Source organism: Cervus elaphus, chromosome 2 (assembly GCF_910594005.1).
Source record: "Cervus elaphus chromosome 2, mCerEla1.1, whole genome shotgun sequence".
In the NCBI taxonomy this organism is placed as follows: Eukaryota; Metazoa; Chordata; class Mammalia; order Artiodactyla; family Cervidae; genus Cervus; species Cervus elaphus.
The window spans coordinates 2359428-2383919 of NC_057816.1; the positions used below are offsets into that span (position 1 = coordinate 2359428).

At 65.7% G+C, this 24492-nt stretch overlaps 2 protein-coding genes across 7 annotated transcripts; one reads left to right on the forward strand and one right to left on the reverse strand.

The window, feature by feature from the left end:
- Positions 1-233: 233 nt before the first annotated feature.
- Positions 234-21139, forward strand: SLC22A18 (solute carrier family 22 member 18). 6 transcript variants are annotated; one of them, XM_043923891.1, is made up of 11 exons: positions 234-248; positions 2646-2817; positions 4583-4680; positions 5580-5740; positions 6119-6251; positions 12762-12880; positions 13229-13336; positions 14240-14340; positions 18528-18629; positions 18827-18947; positions 20907-21139. In XM_043923891.1, exons 2-11 carry the CDS (start codon positions 2674-2676, stop codon positions 21092-21094), a joined length of 1275 nt encoding a protein of 424 aa, XP_043779826.1. In that variant the 5' UTR covers positions 234-248; positions 2646-2673; the 3' UTR covers positions 21095-21139. The 6 variants fall into 6 exon arrangements, with proteins under 6 accessions (XP_043779826.1, XP_043779819.1, XP_043779835.1 ...); XM_043923884.1 differs by lacking the exon at positions 234-248 and adding an exon at positions 1465-1608; XM_043923900.1 differs by lacking the exon at positions 234-248 and adding an exon at positions 1518-1608 and having other exon boundaries at positions 2649-2817.
- A 2026-nt stretch (positions 21140-23165) lies between these two features.
- PHLDA2 (pleckstrin homology like domain family A member 2) lies at positions 23166-24263 on the reverse strand. Its single transcript, XM_043919347.1, has 2 exons — positions 23732-24263; positions 23166-23473 (listed from the first exon to the last, which is right to left on the reverse strand). Exon 1 carries the CDS (start codon positions 24181-24183, stop codon positions 23743-23745), a length of 441 nt encoding a protein of 146 aa, XP_043775282.1. The 5' UTR covers positions 24184-24263; the 3' UTR covers positions 23166-23473; positions 23732-23742.
- Between the last annotated feature and the right edge of the window lie 229 nt (positions 24264-24492).

Here is a 24492-nt window from a genome sequence, read left to right on the forward strand (position 1 = left end):
GAGAAGCCCTCCTCCCCAGCCCCGCTCAGACCCGGCTGGGAGGCTGTGACTGCTCCGGGGCTGGGGAGGAGGTCCAAGGAAGTGCAGTTGCCCAGCGAAGTGAAAGGATTTCCCAGCTCCCTCGGGACCAGGAAGCTCCCTGCCCACAGAGCCTATTGTGACGAATACTCAGGCTGGATCTGATTGCCTCTGCTCCAGCCAGCCCTGGGCCACCCGTGGGTCCCGTGTGCCGCAGGAGGAAGGGAGAGGTGAGTGAGCAGCCCCTTCCTGCCCGCCCCTTGCCTTTGGACTCAAGTCTGCCACCATCACAGGCCCACTCTGGGAGAGAGGGCGTGAGCCACTTGGCCTGAGGCCTGAGGGCCCTCTTGCCGCTCCCAGAAAGGCCTCTCAGCAGGCCTGGATCTCCCCCGACTCCACGCTAACTTCCAGACTTTGGCCTGTCTCCTCGGGCACTGTGGCTTCCCAGGCGGTACAGCGGTAAGAAGCCCGCCTGCAGTGTGGGAGACACAGGTGATGTGGGTTCCATCCCTGGGTGGGGAAGATCCCCTGGAGGAGGGCATGGCAACCCACTCCAGTGTTCATGCCTGGAGAATCCCATGGACAGAGGGGCCTGGCAGGCTACTGTCCATGGGGTCACAAGGACACAACTGAGCACTCACACACACACACGCCCACACACACACAGAGGCAGAGAGGGCTCCTGGGCCGCCTGCCCCACCTGTCTCAGGCTCCTGGTCCCGGCAGTTCGAGAGCGGCCTGAGCTGAGGGTAACGCACGGTGGAGGGGACATTGATTTTGACGTTGGCCTGGCTCTGAGCTGCAGGCAGGTCGAGGGCAGCAGAGTCCTGCGTGGGCCTCTGCTCATTTATCTGGGAAACTGTGACCCGAGAGGGAGTCTGTGTGCTCCCCGGGGCTCCATCAGGGGCTCTGGGTGACTGCAAGGGGGCACTAGCTAGTCCCCCGGAAGGACAGCTTGAAGCCAGGCGGACCTGCATACCTTGGGATTCTGATGGCCCTGACCAGGCTGGTGGGTGAGCCACAGTGTTTAAGGAGGGAGAACCGGCATCTCAGTAACTGCGGGGAACGTGGGTCTAAGAGCGGCTCCCAGGAAGCATCTGTCTCCCTGCCCCGCTCTGGCTCTCTGCAGACCCCACCCAGGGGGCGAGCCAGGCATTGCCCTCCCCCTCCGTCTCCTGGCACCTCTTCCCGTCCCATCCTTCATCGCAGCCCCTGTCCTGCCTCCCTCCGCCCCATCCTGCGCACCCGAAACCCAGACTGGATACCCAGAGCTGCTCCAGCGGTCTGAGCTCCCGCCTGCCCCCCGCAGACCCGGGAGAAAAGCAGGAGGGGGCAGGTCCGGGGCCATGGGGCGGAGCGGTGCTCGCCGGGGGTGTGTCGGGCTCGGCCAATGAGAGCGCGGAGGTCGCGGGCGGGGGCGGGGTGTCCCGGTTGGCGGGGCGGGGAATTACCCCGGGAGGGCAGGTGTCCCAGGGCACCCTGAGTGGGCGGGGGCCTGAGCCCAGCCCCGGAAGGGCAGGCAGGCAGAAGCTCACCCCACGAGGGCTCACCTCGCCAGGACGGTGCCCAAGCCTATCCCTGGGAAGGCAGGTACTGAGCTCCCTGCAGCACCCCTGCCAGCCAGGTGCCCCTGGGACCTGCCCCTCTCACCCTCTGCCCCGCTCCCTGCAAGTTCCCCGCACCCGGGATGGGAAGTCTGGGCACAGCCCCAGGGCCCTCCTTGATGTCACACCCCCTCCCCGCCCCCGGCTCTGCATTCTGAAGGCTACCCTTGGGACCAACTGTACAGCTGGGTGTTCATTTGGCAAAACTTGGTGAAGGCCTTCATGGAACCGCAGTCTGGCTACAGCAGGTGAGGGGGTGTGGGGAGCAGACAGGGCCTGGCTACCCTGCCTGGGGGGCCTGGAAGGCTGAGCTGCCTCTCCAGCCCACCCCCAGGTGCTCCAAAAGTCCCTCTGGCCTGGTGGAGGAGCTGGGCAAACTAGGCCGTCTGCTGAGAAGCGCTCCATGGGGCAGCGGAAGCAGGACCCTGTGGGCCTAAAGACCCGCCCGACACACACACACACACACACACACACACCCCACACACACCACACACACACACCACACACACACACACACACACACACCACACACACCACACCACACACCCCACACACACCACACACACACACCACACACACCACACACACACACCACACACACCACACACACACACACACACCACACCACACACCCCACACACACCACACACACACACACACACACACCACACACACACACACACACACACACACACACACACACGGGAGCCACCTACCTGAGACGCGGTCAGTGACCACTCTGGCCTCGGTTCCATCTCAAAGTCAGGCCCTGAGCCCAGCCCACGCTGGTTCCATGGTGGCCGTGTGCCCAGGGGAGGGACACTTGATCTCCAAGAGCAAGACCGGCCCAAGGTCACTCGCCAGCAGGAGTCTGGAGAGCCCTGCTGAGAGTCCAGCACCCCGACCTCTCCCCTGGGCCTTCTGGGTGCCGCCCGCCTCCCGCCCCATGACTCAGCACCCTCGCCCAGCTCGGGAGGACTTTTGCTCCCTGCCCGTTCCTGCAGCCTCCCATTCTTATCCCAGCAGGGTCTCCCAGCAACACCTGCCCAGCATGCAGAAAGTCGGGGCCCCCGGGGGCCAGGACCAGGCCTCCAGCGGGAGGGGCGCCCTGGGCCGCTCGGGGGTCGTGCTGCTCACGTACGTGCTGGCAGCCCTGGAGCTCACCTGCCTCTTCATGCAGTTCTCTATCATGCCAGTGAGTACCTTCCCCAGGCCGCCCGGCCCGCCCCTTCACCTTCCTTCCCGCTCCGGCGGGGCCCGCGGTCCGACCTGATGCTGCTCTCCTCTCGCTGGGGGCCCCTTGCTGCACTGGAGCTAAGCCAGTTGAGGCACCCGGGGACTGTGCCTCTGGGCCCCCCATCAGCAAGTCCTGGGCTCTGATGCTCCCGCCCCAGCTTGGGGCCTTGGCCCTCTTCACCCACCAGCCCAACACCCGCGCGGCTCACTTCCTAGTCCCGCTCAGTCGTCCGGCCTCGTGAGGCTTGCCCACACCCCGCACTGCATGTCATGGTCTTGGATCGCTTCTGTCTCCCCAGCGAGGATATGAGGGCGGGACTAATCCGGCTGGTTCTCTGCTGCCTGCCCTGGTCTGGACTCTGCCTGGCCCCCAGCAGCCCCTGGGTTCCTGCGGCCCCCGTGGCTCGCTGGTGCCCACCCGCCCGTCATCCTCCCCCGTGCGCTCCTGTCTGTTCATTCCACACCCCCGTGTGCAGCTGGCCTGCTGGGACTCGGCCTCCTGGGGCAGCAGCTCCCAGTGGACTTTGGAAGACCGGAGCCCCAGGGGTCCTTGTCTGCCTGGTCTGGGTGGGACCGTGGCCCTAGCCACTGGCCACTTTTAAAAGTTCCCCAGGAGATTCTCATGAGCAGCCTGGGCCTGGGGGTCTGGGTGGGAGGGCTATGGCCTTTGTCACAAGTCCAGCCATGGCAGGGGTCCCTGGCCAAACAGCGAGCCCAGCTCACTGCCTCCCAAGCCCGGCTCACCTCCACCGGGCTGGTCCAAGCCCTGCATCCCCTCCTTGGCAGCCAAGGGGCCCGAGCAGGTGCCCCACTCACTGCCCTTCAGAGAGCCGGGGCCGGAGTGATGAGCGAACATGAAATCTTGAGGACTCAGGGCATGGAGCGGCTCCCAGCACCACCTCCCCTCCCACTGGCTCTCCCGGGGAGGCGGGGTCGGGGGGCATGTGTCTGCTCCACAAATGCTCGCAGGTATTCTGAGCGCCTGTCCTCAGAGCTCAGAATACCGCAGAGCACTAGGCGGACTAGACCACGGGCACCCCACCGCTGGTGGTCCTGAGCATAGGTGACACCCACCAACAGTGAACAATGTGTCGTTAGATTGTGCTGCAGGAGGGGTCCTGGGGGTGCTGAGGAGTGTGGCGGGTTTGGGGTCAGTAGGGCCTCCCCAAGAAGGCGACCCTGTACAAAGCCTTAAAGGAGACGTGGGAGTGGGCTGGCCAGTGCAAAGGCCCTGGGGCAGCCGTGGGACCAGTGCTGGAGGGGAGAAGGTGCCGAAGCCAGGAGGGGCTGCGGGGACTCCAAGGGTGGAAGCAGCAGCAGGAGCTGGTCTCAGAGGAAATCCGGGAGTCAGTTCTGAACGTGCTGAGGTCCAGGGGCTTTTAGACATCGAGTGCTGAGCCAGGGCAAAATGGGCTCTGCCCTCACACATTCGAGGTGTGTCCTGGAGAAAGGAAGGGGGCCAGCAGCTGCCTTCACCAAGTTCTGAGTCCCTTGAGCCTGGACCCAGAGGTCCTGTCAGGCTCCCTGCTACGATATAAGCAGCTGAGTCCAGGGTCACAGGTCACCCCAGATGCATCGTGGAGCAGTCAGAGTCAGACCCTCATTTCCCTCACAGAGGATTCCCTGCTCAGAGCTACCCTTCCTCCCCCTTCCCACCAAGGGCCCCGGATCGCAGGTGCTGGGGTCCTTCCAGGCCCCTCCCAGCGACCTCTCATGTGTTTCAGTACCTGTCCCGGAGGCTGGGCCTGGATTCCGTCGCCTTTGGCTACCAGCAGACTATGTTTGGGGTGCTGCAGCTGCTGGGCGGGCCTGTGTTCGGCAGGTACGGGGGGGTGGGGAAGTCTGGGGGCCCTCATCCCATGATGACCCAGGCCTGCCCCTGGGAGGTCACGGCCTGGGTGACACCAGGTTCCCAGACCTCACACAGGGCCACGCTAGAGGGATGGCAGCCCCTGAGGCACGGATGAACTTTGACCCTTTGTTGTTCCATGGCTCAGTCGGATCTGACTCTTTGCGACCTTCACCATCTCCTGGAGCTTGCTCAAATTTTGTCCCTTTAGTGCTGGGTTAAGCCCCTGCTCCCAGGGTGTCCCAACCCATAACTGCCACTAATTCTGGTTTGTGGCTGGAGAGAGGATGTAACTGGTGAGGCTCTCGTGGCCATAAATGCCCTGCCCTGCTGAGCTGGGGGGTTCCACCAGCAACTTTTCTGGAAAAGAGAATTCTGGGGACTGGGACTCCCACTAGTCTTCATGCTCTGGGGGCGCTGGCCTCACCCTCCTGCAAACCCTGCCGTGGACAGATCAGCATGACAGGAGTCAGATCTGACTCACTCCATGGGAGCGAAGGGGCTCCAGACCCAGTAACACGGGACAGAGCAGGGGTCCTGGGGGTGGGGGATGTTCCCCACTTGAGCCCGGGAAGAGCTTTCTGTAAAGCATGCACACGCCCTCAGCCCCTTTGCATCCCACAAGTTATTTACTAGAAGCAGGAGTGACCAAGTGGGTCAGACCCCCCAAGGTCACTGAAGACTGCCGCATGGGAAGGGTGGAGAAACAGGCCCCATGAGGAGGGAGGCGGGGACCCGGGCCCTCCTGCACCCACACAGCACCTGGACCTCTCTGCGGCCCAGCTCCCTGGCCGTCCGGAGGGGCGGGTGTGGGGCAGAAGAGGGGCACCCCTGCCTCCTGCCGGTGAGGGTCATGGGTGTGGGCCTCCCAGGTTCGCAGACCAGCATGGGGCGCGGGCAGCCTTCACGCTGTCCTTCCTGGCCTCGTCCGCCCTCTACCTGCTCCTCGCAGCCGCCTGCATCCCGGCCCTGCCGGGCGTGGCCCTGCTCTTCGCCTCGCGCCTGCCGGGTGCACTCATGCACACGCTGCCAGGTAGGGCGCCCTCGGCAACAGGTCCCAGTTGCCGGGGTCCAGGGCTGGACTGTCAGGGGTGGGGGGGCGGGGCTTCGTGTGGGCGTGGCCTGAGCCGGGGGCGGGGCGGACGCCATCCCCAGGGGCCCTGGCCGTGGATGGAGGGGTGATGTACGGGATAGGCTGTGCCTCCACGGTTCTGGGAGGAGGGGGTGGGGAGCACGCGGCCTGGGGACAAGTCTGGGTGCAGCTGGTGACGTGGGGGGTGACAGGGAAGGGGCAGGTCCGAGGAGAGATGGGGCGTCCGGGCGTGACCTGTAGGGAGCGGGGTGCAGTGGGGAGGCGTGGCCTGGGCTCCATGAGGGGTCTGCGACGCTCAGCTCGCGTCCCACCCGCCAGCTGCCCAGATGGTCATCGCAGACCTGTCCACACCTGAGGAGCGGCCCGCGGCGCTGGGCCGGCTGGGCCTGTGCTTCGGCGTCGGTCTCATCTTCGGCCCCCTGCTCGGTGGAACCCTGAGCAGCTCGTGCGGGTGAGTGTCCAGGGCACTGGCCCGGCTGGGGTTGGGGCTGGCCAGCCAGGCGGGGTGTGGGTACCAGGCCGAACGAACAAGGACGAGACGGCTCTGTGCCGCCCAGGCCCTCAGCCCGGCCCCGCCGCCTCTCCGGGCCTGGGTTTCCCCATGGGCACCCTGACCAGGTGGGTCCACGGGAGGGGAGCCGGCTGGAACCTCCGGGTGGGCGTGGGCATCTGGGGGCGTGGCCTATGCGGTGGGCGGAGTCCGAAAGGCTTAGACCAGCGAGTGCCCAGTTGAAATGAACACCCGTACAGCACGTGGATTCCTCAAATGTCAGGCGGGAGGACATCCGGGAGGCAAAGAGGACATGGGGGACGGGAGACTGCCTGTGAGGCTGGCGAGGACCGAGCGGGGGTGGGCAGCGCGTCAGGCCGTGGAGCCCTCAAGCAGGGGCAGGGGGTGACCTGGATGCTGTGTCGAGATTGTGGGGGCTGGGGCCACGGCAGGGAGACCAGAGGTGGGGACTGACCCGATCCAGGCGGGAGAGAATGGCGGCTGGACCCGGGGCGGCCATGGTGGGCAGAGGGCAGTGGCGGGATCTGGCTTGGTTTTGCTGATGGCTGGAGTGTAAGTGTGAACACAGGGCCGTGCGTGGACTCGGGCTGGGTCTGGTGGAGCCGTGGGCCTCGCTGAGGTCCCTGCTACCTGGGCTACCCGCAGGAGTTGGGTCCCCACCAGGGTGAGTCTGGTGCCCGGTAGACGCATGAAGGAGTTCCCGAGTGGGCTGAGCGGGGGGTCTGAGCTGGAGGAGAACGGGGCCGTGCTCTCAAGTGGGGGGTTTCTAAGCCCTGGGAACTGCTCCAGAGGAGGGCTGGGGCCCAGCACTTGGTGTTAGAAGCCTGGGATTAAGAAAAGCCGCCTGGAAGACCCAAAGAGATGAGATTCAGGGGGGGTGTCCAGGCGTGAGGGTCAAGGATGGGACCCGCCGCCCGCGACTGCGGACTCCACCTAGACCGGGGCCGCCTCCCTCCCTGCTCAGCGTGGATGGGAGCCTGGTTTGGGAGATGGGCCCAGGACAGGAGAGAGGGCCTCTGTGTGCCCACGGAGATACGAGAGAGGGTCAGGGGCCGTGAGTGAGAAGGAGCACCTGGGGCATGCGGAGAGGTGGGGTAGGGGGCAGCCCTGCCTGCTGACCCTGGGGGTCAGGATCAGAACCAGGACTGGGGCTTCGCCGCCCATCCCGGCCGCCTGCCACCCTGGGCCCTGGACAGGTTTGCTCACCTTGCAGAGTACACACACACACAGGCCTCCTCGGGCCAGCCCCCCCACCCCCATCCCTCCTGTCTTTACCTGCCCTTGTCCCCAGCATAGCTGCTGACCCAGGAAATACCGGTCATTTCCCTGTCCCTCCCAGAAGCCCCCAAATTCACTCCATCCCTGCCCTGACCTTTCAGGGCATTCCACTAGCTTCCCAGTTCCATCCCGAGGTCTAAGGCACTTTCTTTGATGGGTGGGGAAACCGGGGTCCCACAGAAGGTAAGACCCCCCTCCCAGTGGAGCAGCCAGTATCCCCTCAAGGCCCCGGGAAGTGGGGGGTCCTCTGGGACCCCGACGCCCCACGGCAGGGGCCGGCTCCCCATCTCTGTCCAGCCTCTCTGCTAGCCTCAACCAGCTCTGCCTCCCAGCACAGCCCGCGGCAAGGGCAGGCGGGATGCAGAGGCGCTTTCCCACCCCTCCTCCCCCTTGATGCAGCGGGGGGTGAGGTCTCCCTGGCTGTTTCTACCTGCCCATCCCAGCCCCCCCTGCCCTAAAGGCCCCTAAAGGCCCCAACCATGCCCCACCCCCCCACCACCAGGGAGCAGGTGGAGGGAGGAAGTGGCCTTGGCAGCCCCTGCCCTGAGCTAGCTACTGGAATAACTGGTTTAGGCCCAGCCTGCAGCTCAGGGCTGGGAGGCCTGGCTACCGCAGAGCACCCAGACCTGCGCCCTGAGTCACTCAGCAGGTGAGGGGCAGCCCCGTGACTCAGGGCCCCCAGCCTGGCACCTCACAGCCGGGGGAGGCCTCCACCACCTCCTCCCCCCGGGGGGCCATGTGCCCCCGGGGCAGGCAGCGCCAGCCTGCCTAGCCCACCGCAGCTGAGTCCTGGGCAGGGGAGTCCGGTGGATCGGCTCAGGCGTTTGAGAGACAAGGGCCACCTGTCAGGCGCTGCTGAGAGTGGGGTCGGGCGGAGCCCAGGCCCGAGGCTGGACTTAGCAGGGGGGTCTCCGCAGGACCCCCTGCTCCTCTGGCCACTGAGGGGCTGCCCCACAGTCACAGATACCACTGGGCCCGCAGGCCAGCACCCAAGGGCTCTGTCCCCCTAGAGGTGACCCCCCCTGGGGGTGCTGCTTATACAAGCCGGGGCTGGGAGCGCCTCCAGCCACAGACCCTAAAGGTCAGGCCAGACTGGGTTCAGTGTCCCTGGCCAGCCTTCCTGGGCGCTAAGCGATCCCAGCCCCACGCCATGCCCAAAGGGCCCTGTGACTCAGTCACTGTAACCCCCTCCTTATCTGGAGGCCTGGGAAGGCTGGTCCCCCCAGGACTGTACCTCAGCCCCTGGACGAGGGGACGGGAAGCCCTCACTCTGCTGATGGAAGGCTCCCAGTCCAGTGAAAACCCGAGGTTAATGAGCAGACACCGGGGCTGCCCTGAGCGACTCTGAGGCGACTCAGGGCAGCCAGGCCGCCTGCTCCATAGCCTCTTGCCCCAGCTCACCGAGGCCCTGTCGCCTCCCAACCCCGGGGGTCGTGCAGGCCCTACTGATGGAGCCTGGTGCACCAGGCCCTCGGGGGTCCACGGACGGGGCGCGAATGGCTGAGACTAGTGGGGCTAGACCTCAGCTTAGACCTGTTGGCTGGACAGGGCTCCAGGAAAGCCCGTGCAAAGGCGGAAGGAGCTGGGGACTTGCCTGGGGACCTGTGTGGGCAGAGGCTCGGGGAGCACAGAGGCTGGACAGGGACAGCTGAGGCCAGACACGGCTTCAGGGCTATTTTCTAGCACTCGAAGCCAGAGGGGGGCTGAGTCAGGGCTGGCCCCTCAAGGCATCCATTGCCAGACATGGTTTCACCCACAGTGTGGTGGGCCAGGGCTCAGCTAGGACAGGGCACTTCTCCCCCCAAGCTCAGAACGGGTGGCTGGTGACTCTGGGAGCCCCTCACAGCCACGCTCCACCTGAAGCTGGGCCCAGCTGACCCCAGGCCCCTCCAGGAGGGACAGGACCGGGGTGCGCAGGCCGGGAGGCGCTGAGGGGGGCCTTGGCGGGAGCGGTCCCCCCCTCCCCGGGAGCCCCAGAGCCGATGGGGAGGGCAGCTCCAGGCTCACGAGGAGTGATCACCTCAGAGCGCGGCGGGAGTCGGATGGTGTCAGGCAGAGAGGATGCGTGCACAGAGCTCACACGAGGTGGACAGGTGGACAGGTCTCCTGCCCTCCTGATGAGGTCAGATCAGCAGATTCCAGGCCCTGAGATAAGGATGAAAGGCAGTGTTTGTGGCTGCTGACGTTTGACCGGCGCCTGTGGCAGCCGCGGCCAGCCGTGGCCGGTTCCAGAGGCATCCCCCGGCGGGAAGCAGGCGCCCTGGGAGGGTGGCCGCCTGGAGCCCAGCCCTCACTGGCATCTGAGGAAAGGTGATCACCCAGCAAGCTAGCCACCGAGAAGGGACAGAGGACTCAGTACCCTGGGTCCAACCCAGGGCCTTCGAGGGTCTCTAGGGTCTGTCTGTTCAGTCTCCCGTCAACCCATCTGACCGAAAATAAGAGCGAGTGAGTGGACAAAGACGTGCAAACCTGCCTGCCTCATGGCCCTCACGGCCCACACCCAGTTTGCATTAAGTAGAAACGGTCCAGTGAGCCAGGGGACAGACGGCCCAGAGCCCCACCTGCCTGAGCTGCACCCCAGAGGTGCCCGGGCTGGAGGCAGCCTCGGGGGTGCACTGACTGGGGGGGGCTCCCAGGTTGTGTCTTGGAAGGCAGAGCAGCAGCAAGTGGGGGCAGGAGGCAGGAGGGCGTCCCCACAGAGAAGCCCCCCACCGTGGGCAGTTTCCTCCTGTCCTCACTCTCCTTTCTGCCGTCTTGTCCGGGGGAGTCGGAGAGTGCTGTGTGTGCAGAAGGACGCCCCAACTCCCCGGGCCTTCCAGTTCACAGGCCGCCCCACACGCGACAGGAGAGAACCCCCAGAGAAGGGGCCTGGCTCCCCACCACCCACCCCACACTCGTCACTTGCCTCCCAAAATAACCATCTAAGTAGCCGTCTCTGCTCGAACACATTTCCGGGGCCTCCGGCAAAGAATGCTGGTTTTGTCCTTGCCCGGGCAGGCCTGAGCAGTGACGTGTGGGCCTTGGAGGCCACAGTCCTGAAGAAAAGGCCCTTCTCTCTGGCTACCGGGGCTGGGGTGTCCCTGCTGTCTGGGGGAGGGGACTGTGGGGTCCAAACCTGGCCACATCCCTCCCGGGGGGTCCCAGGGTCCTCTGACCCTTCCTACCAATGGGCACGTCCATTGGTCGGGAACCCGGGCAGCCAGAAAGCCCAAACGTTCCACATCCTGGGCAGTGGGCATCGGCTGGGGGGCCAGAGACGGGCCTGTGGGGAGGGGCGGGGTTCAGGGCCCGCTGCAGCCCTGACCAGCGGCATGAGCCCCGGCAGGTTCCGGCCCAGGAATGAGGGCGGCCGGGGCCCAGCCTCTCTGGTGTGGCGTCCCCACGGGCTTCCCTGATCCCATGTGGAGGAGATTCCTGTCCTCCCCGGGGCTCCCCGGGGAGCTGTGCGTGTGAAGATGTGCACGCGTGTGCACGTGTGGGCACGTGTGTGCACCTGTGCTGGAGTTGGGGCGAGAGAGTCCTCTCTTTGAAGTCCGAGGAGAGTCAGGGGCAGCTCGTGGCTGCCCTGTCTGAGGACACTGACGGAGTCTGGGCCAGGACAGCTGTCATCCATTTGGGCCACAGTCTGGCCCACGGGGGTCTCAGCGGAGGGTCCCACCCAGGCCCCCCAATCCTGGGGGGCAGATAATGGCCCTGGAGTAGAGCAAGCCCTTCTCAGGGGACAGGGTACCTGCTGTGGAGGAGGGCAGGGCCTCACAGAGAGGGCCCTTGCAGGATGTGTAGGAGTTTTCTCTGCCGCAGAGGAGGGCAGAGCCTCTCAGAGAGGGCCCTTGCAGGATGTGTAGGAGTTTTCTCTGCCGCAGAGGAGGGCAGGGCCTCTCAGAGAGGTCCCTTGCAGGATGTGTAGGAGTTTTCTCTGCCGCGGAGGAGGGCAGGGCCTCTCAGAGAGGGCCCTTGCAGGATGCATAAGAGTTTTCTCTGCTGTGGAGGGGCAGGGTATTCTGCCGTGACCACGCCTGGAGGTCCACATGGCCTGGCTCAGTAAGAAGCTTCTGTTTCTCTCCTCTCGCCTTCAGGAGGAGATGGTGGCAGTCGTAAGGGCCAGTCCGCAGTGCACTGGCTCCCGGCTGACATGGACGGCCTGCCTGGCGCGGTAGGCCGAGGCCCGCCGTCTGGTCTGGGGGATCACAGGCTGAGTGTCCCTGTGCTGACCCACGGAGGGGAAGCATGGCCTCAAAAGTGAAAGCCGAGGGGAGAGTCTGAGTCACGGCCTTGGTGGGAGCGCGGGCAGGCGGGCAGGGGCCCTGAGGGCTGTGTCCTGGGTCTTTAGGGGGCCAAAGGCCCCCCACCCTGCAGCCCAGTCTGCCCAAGCCCTCCTGGAAGTGGGGGATCCTGAGACCCACTAAGTGCGGGCCTGTCCTCCCCCAGGAGGGCAGGGAGGGCTGACGGCCCCCAGACACAGGTGGGCCCGTGGGAGGCGGGGGTCCCATAGCCTTCCATGTGGGCGCGTGGGGCTGAGACTCAAAGCCAGGCCCCGGCCCACAGGGCACAGCGGGGTCAGTCTCTCCAGCCGCTCCTGGTGCCCCGGCCCCGGTGCTACCTGGCACCCTTCTCAGCCTCCACGCCAGGCGGCCCCTCCAGTCCCACCAGGACAGGGGCCGGAGGGCTCTGGGGACTGGGTCTTTCCCCCGGGAGCCTCGGTGTCCTGCTCCCCAGCAGGGGCGGCACCCTTGGCCCTGCCAAGAGTGTCTGGGGGAGTCTGGGGGGCATCCCCCTTGCTGGGTCCTGTTCCCCAAACATGGCCCCCAGGGCTCACAGCACCCCTGTTCTTCGGGAGCTTTCTCACCCCTCAACAGGCCAGGAGCCATGCGTCCCCGGGACCGTGGCCGCCCACTCCAGGCCCCTGCCCCCGCCCCTCTGGGGCTCAGCATCCCGCCCCCACGGCTGCCCACCCTCAGAGACCGCAGGGACGGAAGGGTCTGTTCCTTCACTGTCCCCTAATGAATGTGCCCTGAGGGTCCGTGTCCCGCCCTCCAGACTGAAGCCTGGGGAGGCGTGAGGGGTGCGGTGTGAGCTGAGAGCAAGCCGTCAGAGCTGAAGAGCGACTGAAGGGGCAGGGGGTCCGCGTGCCCTGGGGCCTCAGCCCTGTGTGACCGCGAGTGCCGCCTCCAGGATCCAGTGTCCGCTCATTGCGGCCCTCGTGATCACCCTCCTGGGAGCCCTCCTCAGCGTCACCTGCATCCCAGCCAGCACCAAGGGGGCCGGCGCCCACGCCCAGCCCAGCCCGCCAGGTGAGCCCCGGGAGGTACCCTGGTCCAGATGCACACAAGGTGTGTCCCAGCTGGGACGCCCCGCCGGGTGCACCCTGCCAGACACACCTGGCCAGCTATACACCCCAGGTACGCCCCCTCGGGATGCAGCCAGTGTGAGGTGTGAGCCCTCCGACCCCAGCAGCCAACACCCTGGACCTGGGGCCCCGCTCACCCCCAGCCCAGCCCTCCCTTCAGGGACACTTTGCCAAGACCACGGCGAGCCAGGGCAGCCGTGGCGGCAGGGGCTGTGCCCTGGGCAATGGGCCCGCGGGGCCGGGGGCCTCCAGCCACTGTCCGGTGGGCTGACGAACCCTCCGCGTGCCCCAGGGAAACCCAAGGCCAGCGTGTTTGATCTGAAGGCCATCACCCGCCTGCTGCTGCAGCCGGGCGTCCTGCCGGTGTTCCTGGTCAAGGTTATCTGCGGCTTCCCCATAGGTGAGTCCAGGGCTGGGGTGGCCGGGAGTTCTGGGGGGTCCGCCGGGAGAACCGCCTTCCCTCTGTCCGGCCTCTCGTGCTCCAAGCCTCCCCGGGCCCCAGGCCCACACCCGTCCCAGGGAGGGCACGGCCCACTGGTTGGTGCAGGCCTGGCCGCCTGGGCCAGGAGGAGGACAGACGGCGGGTCTCCCCCTGGCCTCAGGCCCCAGTCACCCCTGCTTTATAAAAGCTCTCACTGCCCTGCCCAGCGGCTTCCGAGGCCTCTCGGGACAGTCGGGGAGAAGACTGCGTCTGCAGGGGAACACACACTCCACCCACCCCTGCATCCCTTCTCGGGAGACCTGACGGCGTCCCTGAGCACAGTCAGGCCCAGGAGTGACCCCTCAGAGCCCGCGTCGGAGGGCCTCCAACCCAGGAGCCTTGCAGAGAACACCTGTGAGGCCTGGCTGACAGGCGTTCCCACATGGGTGCTAAAGGGTTAACCCGTCCTCTGCAGAAACGCCCCATCCTTGCCATTGGGGAACCCTCCCAGCTCACCTGCCCCCAGGATGCTCAGGGGGACAGGTGATGGGAACCCAGATCATCAACCTCAGTTCTGGGGCCAAATCCTCCCACCTTGCCTGCCTGGGGCCCCCCGGTCTGCCATCCCCTCACCCCTCCAGACGGCCTTGGGCTCTGCCCACCCTGGGCAAGGGCAACGCCAGGCACCTTCTCACTCACAGCCCATGGCAGCCCCGTGGGGCAGACCGCCAGGGAGGACCTTGGGGAAGGCTGGCGTTGGTCCTCCCTGAGCCGGTCACCGTGGCTGGGCCCCTGGTGCCCCGGCGGGCCAGCTGTCAGGGGGTGCAGAGGGGCATGGCTGCACAGCCCTGACCCCTGACCCCTGACCCCCCGCCCGCCCAGGGCTCTTCATGGTCATGTTCTCCATCATCTCCATGGACTTCTTCCAGCTGGAGGCCGCCCAGGCCGGCTACCTCATGTCCTTCTTCGGGATCCTCCAGATGGTGAGTGGGTGCCGGACGCGCTGGGCGGGTGGGCTCCCGGCACTCCCAGGGTCCCAGGGCCTCGCAGACCACCCCCCCCCCCGGTTTCTGAGCAGCGGGGGAGCCGTCCTGCACGCCCACCTCTCGGGTGTTCCGTCCGCACCTTAGCTTCCGGCTTGTCCCCCGCTCTCCCTGCTCACAGTCCCCACACCTGGGTCTGCACATGCGTGCCCTCTCTGCCCGAGCCTCCCTATGTCACTAACGGTAAAGGACCCGCTTGCCAACGCAGGAGGTGTAAGAGATGCGGGCTCGACCTCTAAATCGGGCAGATCCCCTGGAGGAGGGCATGGCAACCCACTCCAGTATCCTTGCCCGGGAAATCCTGTGGACAGGGGAGCCTGGCCGGCTCTGGTCCACAGGGTTGCACAGAGTCGGACACAACTGAGGCGACTTAGCATGCACACACATGCACTCTCTGCCCATCCATCTGCCCGGGGGGTCCCATCTGAGAGGGGAGAGGGGAGCTTTGTCCATCCAGCTTTGAGGGGGCTGGCAAGCCCTCAACTTCCCATCAGGAAACACGTCAGAGGCCCATGGCCTCCCAGCATCCACCTGGGTACCGGCAGTGCCAGGCCGGCCAGGGGGCGCGTGACAAGGAGAAGGGCCGGGCTCTGCATGTCCCACGCCTGCCCACCGGCGGTGTGACCGTGGCGGGGACAGGTGGCGACGTGCCTGCCGCCCCCCGGGACGTCTGCCTGACAGCCGGCGCGCGGGAGGGGCTATTCTGGGATCTGGCGGGTGGCGGAGTGAGCGCTGAACCTCTCCGGAAGCGGGTGGCGGTCCCAGCACCTCCAGGCCATCTGCTGCCCTAGCCTCTGGGCCCGGGGCTGGGCTGGACCCTGGACTGAAATAGCCGTTCCGGGGAGGGGCCGGCCCCCACCCCGCCGTGGGCCTAGCTGCGTGGGCTGGGAAGTACCAGCCTGGTGGGGAAAATAGATAAACAGAAAACAACAATAACATGGATGCTGTGAACTGGGGGCCGCTGGAGCCTTGTTCTAAACGGCCACCCCCGGGACGCCCCTGACGGTCCAGTGGTTAGGAACCCCCGCTTCCGCTCTAGGGGCGCAGGTTGGGTCCTTGGGTGGGGGAGCTGAGATCCCGCGCAGGTGTGTGTTGCAGCCAAAAATAAATAAATAATGGTTTTTTTAAATTAAAAATTTTAAAAATATATATTTTAAATAAGTAGAATGAAGAGCTGCTCCCAGCCCACCGGGGCCCTGAGCTCGTCCTGGGCTCAGGGAGGGACCGAGACTAGGCCCTGGCTGAAGCCGGCAGACCCCTTGAGACCCCCAGGGACCGACCCTGCTAGCCTCGAGCCTGGCACGGGGTGAGGGTGGGCCTGCCGAGATGGGCCCGGGGCCCTGGCACCTGTGATGATGGGGTGGACACATGGGGAGCCTGGGTGTGACCTGGGGACCCTCCCACAGGCCCAGCAAGAAGAGGGGGCTGGGGAGGGGAGAGCCTGCAGAGTGGCTGGGGGCTGGGCCTCAGACCTGCAGTCCAGCAGGTGAAGGTGGGGGCAGCTGAGGCCCTGCGCCGTGTCTGTAGAGAGGGCCTTGGTCACCTCCATCCCACCCAGGGTAGGGCTGGTCACCGGGGGTCCGGGGAGGAGAACCCACCGCTGCTGAAGCTGCCCTGGCAAAGCACGTCCTGCCCCACCCAAGGGGCTCACCGCATCCCCAGCTCCCTATGTGTGGGGGTCCTTGGGGTTGGGGGTCTCAATGAGGGCAGCCCAGGTTGTCCTAACCTGGAAGGGATGGCACTCACTCTCCTCCCTGTGGTGAGGGGTGGGGGGTTTGCTGCCCTCTGTCCCTCGAGGACCCTCTTGGGAGGGTCCCCCACTGAGCCTTAGGCCACTGCAGGGATGGAGCTTCTGTCCTGCGGGAGGAACAGAGACAAGCCCCCACCACCTAGGCGTCTGGTGGGTCAGGGGAGACAAAACCCGGAAGGAGAATCAGGGCCCTTGTCAGGGCAGAGATTGCTGCTTCGGTGGGGCGGCCAGCTGGCTGGGGGCTCTCCCCCGGCCCAGGGAGAGGCCCGGAGCGAGAGAGCCGCATGCAAGGAGGGTCTGCGGTGCAGAGGCCCTGGGGCGGCTCGGCCGGCCCGGCCGGAGGGGAGAGGAGTGTGCTCTGAAGGCCTGCGTCGGGGGTGGGCCGGGCCGCAAAGCCAAGAAGGACCTGGATTTATTCAGATGTACTCGCTGTGGGTGGGGCCTTGTGGAGGCCGGGTGTGGTCTTACCAGCTGGCTGCCCCCGCCCCTAGGCTGCGTTAGAGCAGGGGTGGGCAGCGGGACTGGGAGCCTGTGACCTTGGGGGAGGCAGCAGCCCCTCGGGCCAGGGCAGCCAGGTGAGCGGACAGGGTCTCCAGGTGGGAGGATTGGGAGAAAGTGAAATTTCTGACTAACTCTAGTTACTAGTTCACTAACTCTGGTTTCATGTAAGAAGCTGGAAGGCAAGAAAGCTGAGGCTTTTTTTTAAGTTAATGGCAAAACGGAGAGCTGACTCCCAGCCCATCAGAGTCCTGGTCTCGGGTCCATATGAAGAGTGGAGACAGATTTCAGTCTCTCTCCTGGTTTGTTGATTTCCTCTGGGGTGTCAAGTACTAAAAGAAACTTGTCAAGTAGATCTTCCCTTTAAACAAACAAAATGAAGATGAGCAAGTGTGAAAGTGGGATTTTTTTTTTTTCTAAGGACACCCGTGGTTGTGGTTTGAGACAGTTTCATGATGCCAGGCAGGCAGCAAGGACAGTGTTCCCTCCTGGTCCACGGGGCTGGACCCGCCCCTACCCTGGGTCACACAGCCCAGCCCGGGGTGCTGACCCCCAGCTCCAGTGGGCGCTGCTCCAAACTCACGGTTCCCCTGGGCACTTCCTGCCTGCCTGGTGGAAGAGGCAGGGACCATCTAGGGAGCCTCACCTCGGCCTGGGAACGGCCTGTGGGCTGGGCTTGTCCTCTGAGTCACATCCCAGGTGTCAAGGGTGTCCCCGCTCTGGGCTTTTCCTCCCACCCCCATGGGGAGGAGCGGAGGGCAGGAAGGGGAGCTGAACCTTAACCCAGCCCCTGGCTGGCTGACCCTGGGGCTGAGCTGGTGGGGGGAAGTGGGGGACAAGGAGGGCGGAGCTGGAGGTGGAGGGCTGAGCAACAGTGGGGGGTCTCTCGGGGAGCCTGTGGCCCCTTCCTCTCCCGCCCAGGCTCAGGACAAGCCCACCAGCCTGGGCTCCACCCCACCCCACTCTGGGACCCCAGGCCTCAGTTCACCCGGTCGTCATGGGAGTGGCGGCCCCCTGGCCCCAGTAGGTGGTGGCCAAGGCACCTGCTGCCAGGGCCAGGCCTCGATTGGGCCAGCTGCTGGAGGACCCCACATGGCCCCCAGGGTCCTGGGCTCACGTCCCAGTCCGGCCCCCTGCCCCCCCCCCGCCCCCGTGTGCCCCAGCCTCCCCATTTGTGGCAGCTCCCAGCTCCCAAACCAGACGGCCAAGAGTGAGCAGAGAGATGTGGTGGTGGGCCAGGGCACGCGGGTTGGGGGGGGGGGGGGGGCGGCTCCCCAGGGCTGGACTCAGGGCCACACTGTGAGCTTTCCACCCTGTAGTCACGGCCTCCCCCATCCCTGTCAGGAGTTAGCCAGCCCTTTCAGGGTTTCCCTGGTGGCTCAGACGGGAAAGAATCTGCCTGCAATGCAGGAGGCCCAGGTGTGATCCCTGGATCCGGAAGATCCCCTGAAGAAGGAAATGGCAACCCACTCGAGTATTCTTGCCTGGAGAATCCATGGAGGGAGGATCCTGGGGCAGGCTACAGTCCATGGGGTGGCAAAGAGTCAGACACGATGGAGCGACTAACACTTTCACTTTCATCACACCTGAGATGGCAGAGATGCAATTATTTCTGGATGTGGAACATGTGTGTGTGTGGGCGGGTGCATGTGTGTGCACGTGTGTGAGACCCCCCAGGCTGCAGGCCCCGTCTCCCCAGAACCTTGGGGCCGTCGTGGGAACCGCAGGCTCCCCCCTCCACCCTGTGCTTTCTGGCTGCTGGGACTGGTGGCAGGGGCCCAGGGGTCGTGGGTAGCGGGGGAAGCCCCCGAGCCGGCCGCAGCCCAGACGCCCTCCCAGGCCCGGCCGTGCCCACCTCCGCCCTCTCTCTCTCACCCAGGTCATCCAGGGCCTGGTCATCGGGCGGCTGAGCAGCCACTTCTCTGAGGGAGCCCTGCTCCGGGCCAGTGTGTTGGTCTTCAGTGTCGTGGGACTGGCCATGGTGAGAGACCCCCGTCCCGGCATCCCTGCAAAGAGTAGGGGCCCAGGCCCTCTCCCCTGACCCTCCTCAGCTGCCCCGTCTGCACTTGAGCCCTGGGGCTCCCTTGCCCCCAACTCCCACCCAGGACCACCTCAGCGGGACCTCAGGGGATGGACGACTCTCCCTGGTCACCGTGGCCTCTGCCTGCCTCCCGCCAGGCGCTGATGACCAACGTCTTCCACTTCTGCCTCCTGATGCCCGGCCTGGTCTTCAGCCTGTGTGCCCTCAACGTGGTCACTGACAGCATTCTGACCAAAGCTGTCTCAGCCTCAGACACGGGTGAGTGAGGTCCCTGGGTCGGGTGAAGGGCAGGCCCTGGGGGGCTCCCCGGCCCTGCTCTCTGGGGAGCTTGATGAGCAGTTTGGGGCAGAGCAGCTGTCCTGAGTGGGGACCCAGTGGGCACTGGGTGGGATGGGTGGCCAGGGGTCTGAGTGGGCAGGGTGGGGGCGGTGGCCCGCAAGAGCGCTCAGGTGAGAATCCTGCCCACCACCGCACCCAGCCAACCCCGCACCAGGCCCTGCTGATCAGCCCCAGGCCAGCCTGGGGGAAGGGAGGAGGGCTTCCTGGAGGTGGCATCTGACTTGACTGAAGTATGCACAGGGTTTCACTAGAAAGAGGGAGGAAAGATGACATCCCAGGCCAGCCCCAGCTGAGCCAGGGTGTGGGGTGAGGCTCAGAAAGGCTGCTGCGGAGGCTGGTTAGGAAGAGGGCCAGGCACAGAGAATGGCCAGAGGCCAGAGGGGGTGGGGCCAGCGCCGGGACACCTCCTGGTCCCTGCCCGCGCACACACAGGTGACTCCCGAGGGACCAGTGACCGAAGGCTCACAGCAACCTCAGTCTAAGAAGGCCCTGGACCACCCAGTGGGGCTCAGACACCCCCAGACGCAGACCCCCAGCTCCCACTCTGCAGCCTGCCTTCCCTCTGGAGGCTGGGGTGTTTCCCATCTGGACTGGTCGGGGGGTCCCTGGACCTGATGCTCCCCAGGCTCCCGCTCCCACACTGCCTTGCGCATGGTGCTGGTCAAGCCAGGGGCTCCTGTGGGCTGGCTGGGGTCAAAGGCCTCCCCAGCAGCAGGGCCAGAGAGCTCAGGGCCCCAGCTGACCCTCCGTCCATCCACCTGCGTGTCTGGGAGGGGCAGACAGATCCAGAGGCCCTGCTGAAAGTGGGGAGGCTGCCAGACAAAGCGTCTCCTCAGGGCTGCCTTGGGAACCCCCAGGGCTCCCTAGATCTGCGACTCTGTGGTCTTGGGAGGCTAGACTGGTCCTAGAGGGCTTCCTGGAGGCAGTGAGACGGCTCTGCCCAGAGGCCAGGAGGAGGAAGGAGGGGAAGACCCGCAGAGATGAGGGCAGGGCCTGCAAGGAAGCGAGAGGAGCAGACCCAGGTGCCAGGGGCACCTCCCCTCAGCTTGGAAGGAGTCAGAGCCGGTTCCCAGCGCCAGCCTGGGAACTGGAGACCGCAGAGGGGGCGGTAATTGCTCCCTGGTGTCTGCAGGGCCTGTGGGCGGTGGGAGGGGCTACTCTGAAATTCCCCCAATTCGGGCCCTGAGCCTGGGCGGGGCCTCGCCAGGCCACGCCCACCTGGTCCACGAGGGCGGGGCTTTCCAGCCCCGGATAGGAGCCTCTGAGGACCCCAGGACCTCTGAGGTCCCAGGGCGGCCCGCATAGGGCACAGCTGACAAGGGGAGGGCAAAGATGGGGGGTCAGGTAGAAGGGGTGCAGGCAGCTAGGTGAGCCTGGGGAGCGGTTGCAAAGAAGGGGGCGCCCTCTGAGCACCTGAACCTCCTCCCCGGCCCTGTGGGGGTGTTCCCTCCAGTCCACTCAAGGGCAGTAAAGGTCACGGGGGGGCCCTGGAGTGTATCGTGGCCCATGTCACACCCCAGCCCAGCGCCCACACGGAGCCTCCCCGGTTCTGGGCCAGGCTGGGCTGGGGTGCTGTGTCTCTGGCAGGCGGGGAGGGGTGGCAGCTGGCCCACGACCCGGGGCCCTGTTCCCAGGCTCCTCCTGTGCTTGGGAGCTCTCGGGAGCAGGGCAGAGGCACCACATCCAGAGGCCGCAGCGCTCCCCACGTGTGGCCTGCGGGGAGCAGACGGGCAGGCAGGCCAGGTGGAGCGAGCTGGGGCGCGGAGCGGTGGACGGGGGGACAGGGAGGCCCGGGCCGTGTCGAGGACGTGGGCCGCCGGGGCAGTGATGCTCAGGGACCGGCCAGGCCTGACTTGACGCGCCCTCCCCCCGCTGCAGGAGCCATGCTGGGCCTCTGCGCCTCTGTGCAGCCGCTGACCCGGACCCTGGGGCCCACCCTGGGCGGCCTCCTGTATCGCAGCTTCGGGGTCCCCGTCTTCGGCCACGTGCAGTTTGCCGTCAACTTAGTCGTCCTCCTGGTCCTCTGGAGGCAGCCTGTGCCCTGGAAGATGGACAAAGCCCAGTGACGTTGGCTTCCAGGCAGACTGGCAATAAACTCCCTCGGGACCTTTCGCAGCCTGGTTTCTGAAGGCGCCTGCCTGCTGGACAGGGAATCTAAGGAGGGGGTGGGGTGCAGCTTTGGAGGCTGGAGGGCTTCCTGGAGGATAGGGCCTGCAGCTGGGCCCCAGGGGTCCAGGGAGAGAAGAATCGCCCAAGAGCACCCCAGCATGAGGTGGGTCCCGGCCCTGGAGTCCACCACCCAGGCCAGCAAGGAGTCCTTCTTGCTGCCGTCCAGACGACTCTGCCCACGTCCCCAGAGACAGGGCGCTCTCTGCTCACCCGCGGCCCCAACGCCGACCCCTTGCCAAGCACACGCTGCCTGCACACCCTCCATAGCCCTTGAAGTTGCTTCCACCGGGGAACAGAAAGAGGACAGGGTCGTTTTTAAAAGGTCAAGCATTTGAGGCCTGGGGAGAGGTCAAAGAGAACCCTCGTTTCATGTTGGGGAGCCCAACGGGTAGAGAGCCAGGCCTCCAGGCTTGAGAACCGATGAGCCGTTCCTCCGCCGCCCCCCACCTCCAGCCCAAGTCCCATGGCGAAGGGGCATCAGACACAGTGAGGCCTGCCAGCTGCTGTGCCGAGAACCAGCGTGGAGAGGACAACCTTGTTGGGTGTCTGCAGATGCCCTTGAGACCAGGAAGGCCACCCTTCCCCCACAGGCTACTTTTAACAGAAGCTATTAAACTTGGAATATTCCATGGCCCCTCCTGGAGGAACCTCCGAGAGCCGAGATCCACACGCGTGCACACTCTCGCTCTCACACACACACACAGGCATACACACACATGCGCACACACACACACTCCCAGCCCCAGTGCTCAGTCAGACCCCAACCCCACCCCCCACCCCGCCCCCCGTGAGCCCCACCAGAACTGGTGAGGCACCGGGGCCTCACTCTCTGACTTCCGTCATCCACTCTGGTGAGGCTCTGGCGGGAGAGATCTCCAGGGTAGTGCAGGATGGAGGTGCCCCTGGGTCAGTGGGGGCCCTGGAGCTGGCCTCTCCTCTCTGAAAGAGCCCCCTCCCATTTGCCCTGGGGCCTCAGAGTGTTGTTGTGGAGGAAAACATTCACCGCAGGAACGGTTTCTTCTCTGGACCCAGCACCCAGCCTCCCAGCAGGACTGCCCCACCTCCCAAGCCTGACCCCGGTGACCCAGTGAGTCAGGAGTCCTGTGACAGTGGCCCCCACCCCAGTCCAGGGTAAGACTGACATTAAGGCCCAGTTGCGGCCCTTCATTCCCCCAACCTCGGCGTCTCCCACCCCCACACCTGGCTCCCTCCAGCCACAAAGGTGACATGAAGGTGCCCTAGCCAGGCCAGGATCGCTGTCCCATCTTGTTCTTCCATCCTTGGCTTCTTCATCACCAACAGAACTTCTAGGTGGAGGGACACATCTCCCCTCCCCATCCCAAGGCTTGGGGGGCAACCCTGGACACCCCACTTCTGGAGTTGGAAGGGTGGAAGTTGCTCTCTGGTCAGGGATCTCAGGCCTCCCTCCTGATGACACATCCCAGGCCCCTCGGCGCCCTCAGCCTCCTGCCCAGGGCGCAGACCACTCTCCCGTTTGCCCAGAAGCACTGGCCGCCTCGCTGGCCCCACACGTCAGGTATGGGCCAGCAGGGCCTGACAGCTGGTCCAGCCCGGGGTGGGGTTAAGAGGGGAGCAGCAGGTGGGCAGTCAGAGGCCTGCGGGCTTCCTTTCAGGGATGGGCAGGTGAGCAAGAGGGGGCAGGAGGGGCAGCTAGGGTCAGGCACACAAGAGCCGCTCGGATGGAGAGACACACGGGCCGCACAGGGCCAGTTGGTCAGCAAGCAGGGTCCCGGCCTCCCCATTCACACCCGGAGTGAGCCAGGGCCCCCGGAGAGCACTCCCCCACCTCGGGAGAGGGTGACCAGGGTCTGGCAGATGACCGTGCGCACTCAAAGCGCGTTTCCTTGCCCTTCCGACACCTGGGGTGGCCGCTTCCCCCAACGACACCCACTGAAGGGACCACCGTCTCCCCTCCCACAGAAAGTTCACTGCATCACACACTGGCTGATAGGAAAGAGAAGAATCGAGCTATTTATTTGGAATGGTGGTGAAATACAAATGTTAAGACGGATGATTTGGATATGTGGGTACCATTGACAAAAATACATAGACAACTAATAGCCCACGCAGGGGGCTCGGTGAGGCTCAGTGAATCAGCTTGGGCAGGTCATTGTGTGTGAAGTGGAGCAGCACCGGCTAGATGCTTGCCATAGTCAGCAAGTGGTGCTGTCGGGGCTCCCGTCTCCCTGGGCATCTTCTGGGCTCCCGTCTCCCTGGGCATCTTCTGGGCTCCCGACGGTGCGGCCCGCATGGTCCTGTGGAGAGAGAAGGATTCAGGGAGCTGTGCCCGAGCCTGGGGGCTGAGCCAGCCGGGGTCCAGCCTACACCCGAGGCCCCTACACGGAAGATGCAAGTGACATCTCCTGCCGCGCGCCCCAGGCGCGCCGCGATGGCGCGGCACCCAGTCCCCTCTCGACACCTAGACGGGGCAGGACCTCCCCCCCGACGTCCGAGATCGAAACCGTCCTCCCCCAGGACCGCGTGCAGCCGGCGAGCGGGCGGCAGGCACTCACCGCGGCGGGGCTTAGGACTGGCCGGCCGGCTCGGGCTCGGGCTCCTGCTCCGCGGCGGCGTCTGCGGCGGCGGCCGCAGCAGCAGCGGCGGCCGCGGCCGCAGCGCGCTCGCGGCGGCTGCGGAAGTCCTGCAGGGCGCGGCGGTTCTGAAAGTCGATGAGCGCCAGCGTGATGGACGCGTTCCAGTAGCTCTCGCCCGCGCAGCGGAAGTCGATCTCCTTGCGGTCGGTGGTGACGATGGTGAAGTAGACGTACTTGCCGGTGCGCTCCACGCAGTCCACCTTGAGGATGGAGTGGAAACGGAGCTCCTTGGGGCGCGCGCCCGGGCCGGTGGGGAATAGCCTCAGGCGGTCGGTGGTGAGCACGCCGCGCTTCTTCTTCCACACCTGGAACAGGCTGTCGCTTCGCTTCTCCAGCTCGCCTTCTCTCAGCACCTCTCCGGAGCTCCTCATGTTGGCCAGCTTGGCGGTTGGAGGGAGACGACGCTCGAGCGATGGATGGCAGGATGAGCAAAGCGCTCTGGTGCTCTGGCGGCGTGGGAGCCGGTTTTATAGGGTCCGCGCCTGGCGCGCCCCGCCCCCCCCCACCCCGGGCACGCCCCCTCACGGCCCCGCCCCCCGCCGTCCTCCCCCTCCCCGGCCCCCGCCCCACCCGCCGCGGTAGCCCCGGGCCTGCACAAGGCATCCTAGCCCCGGGCCACCCGAGGTCATCCCAGTCCACGTGTCTGCAGCCTGCGCCCCTCTCCCTCGATTCCCCGGCGC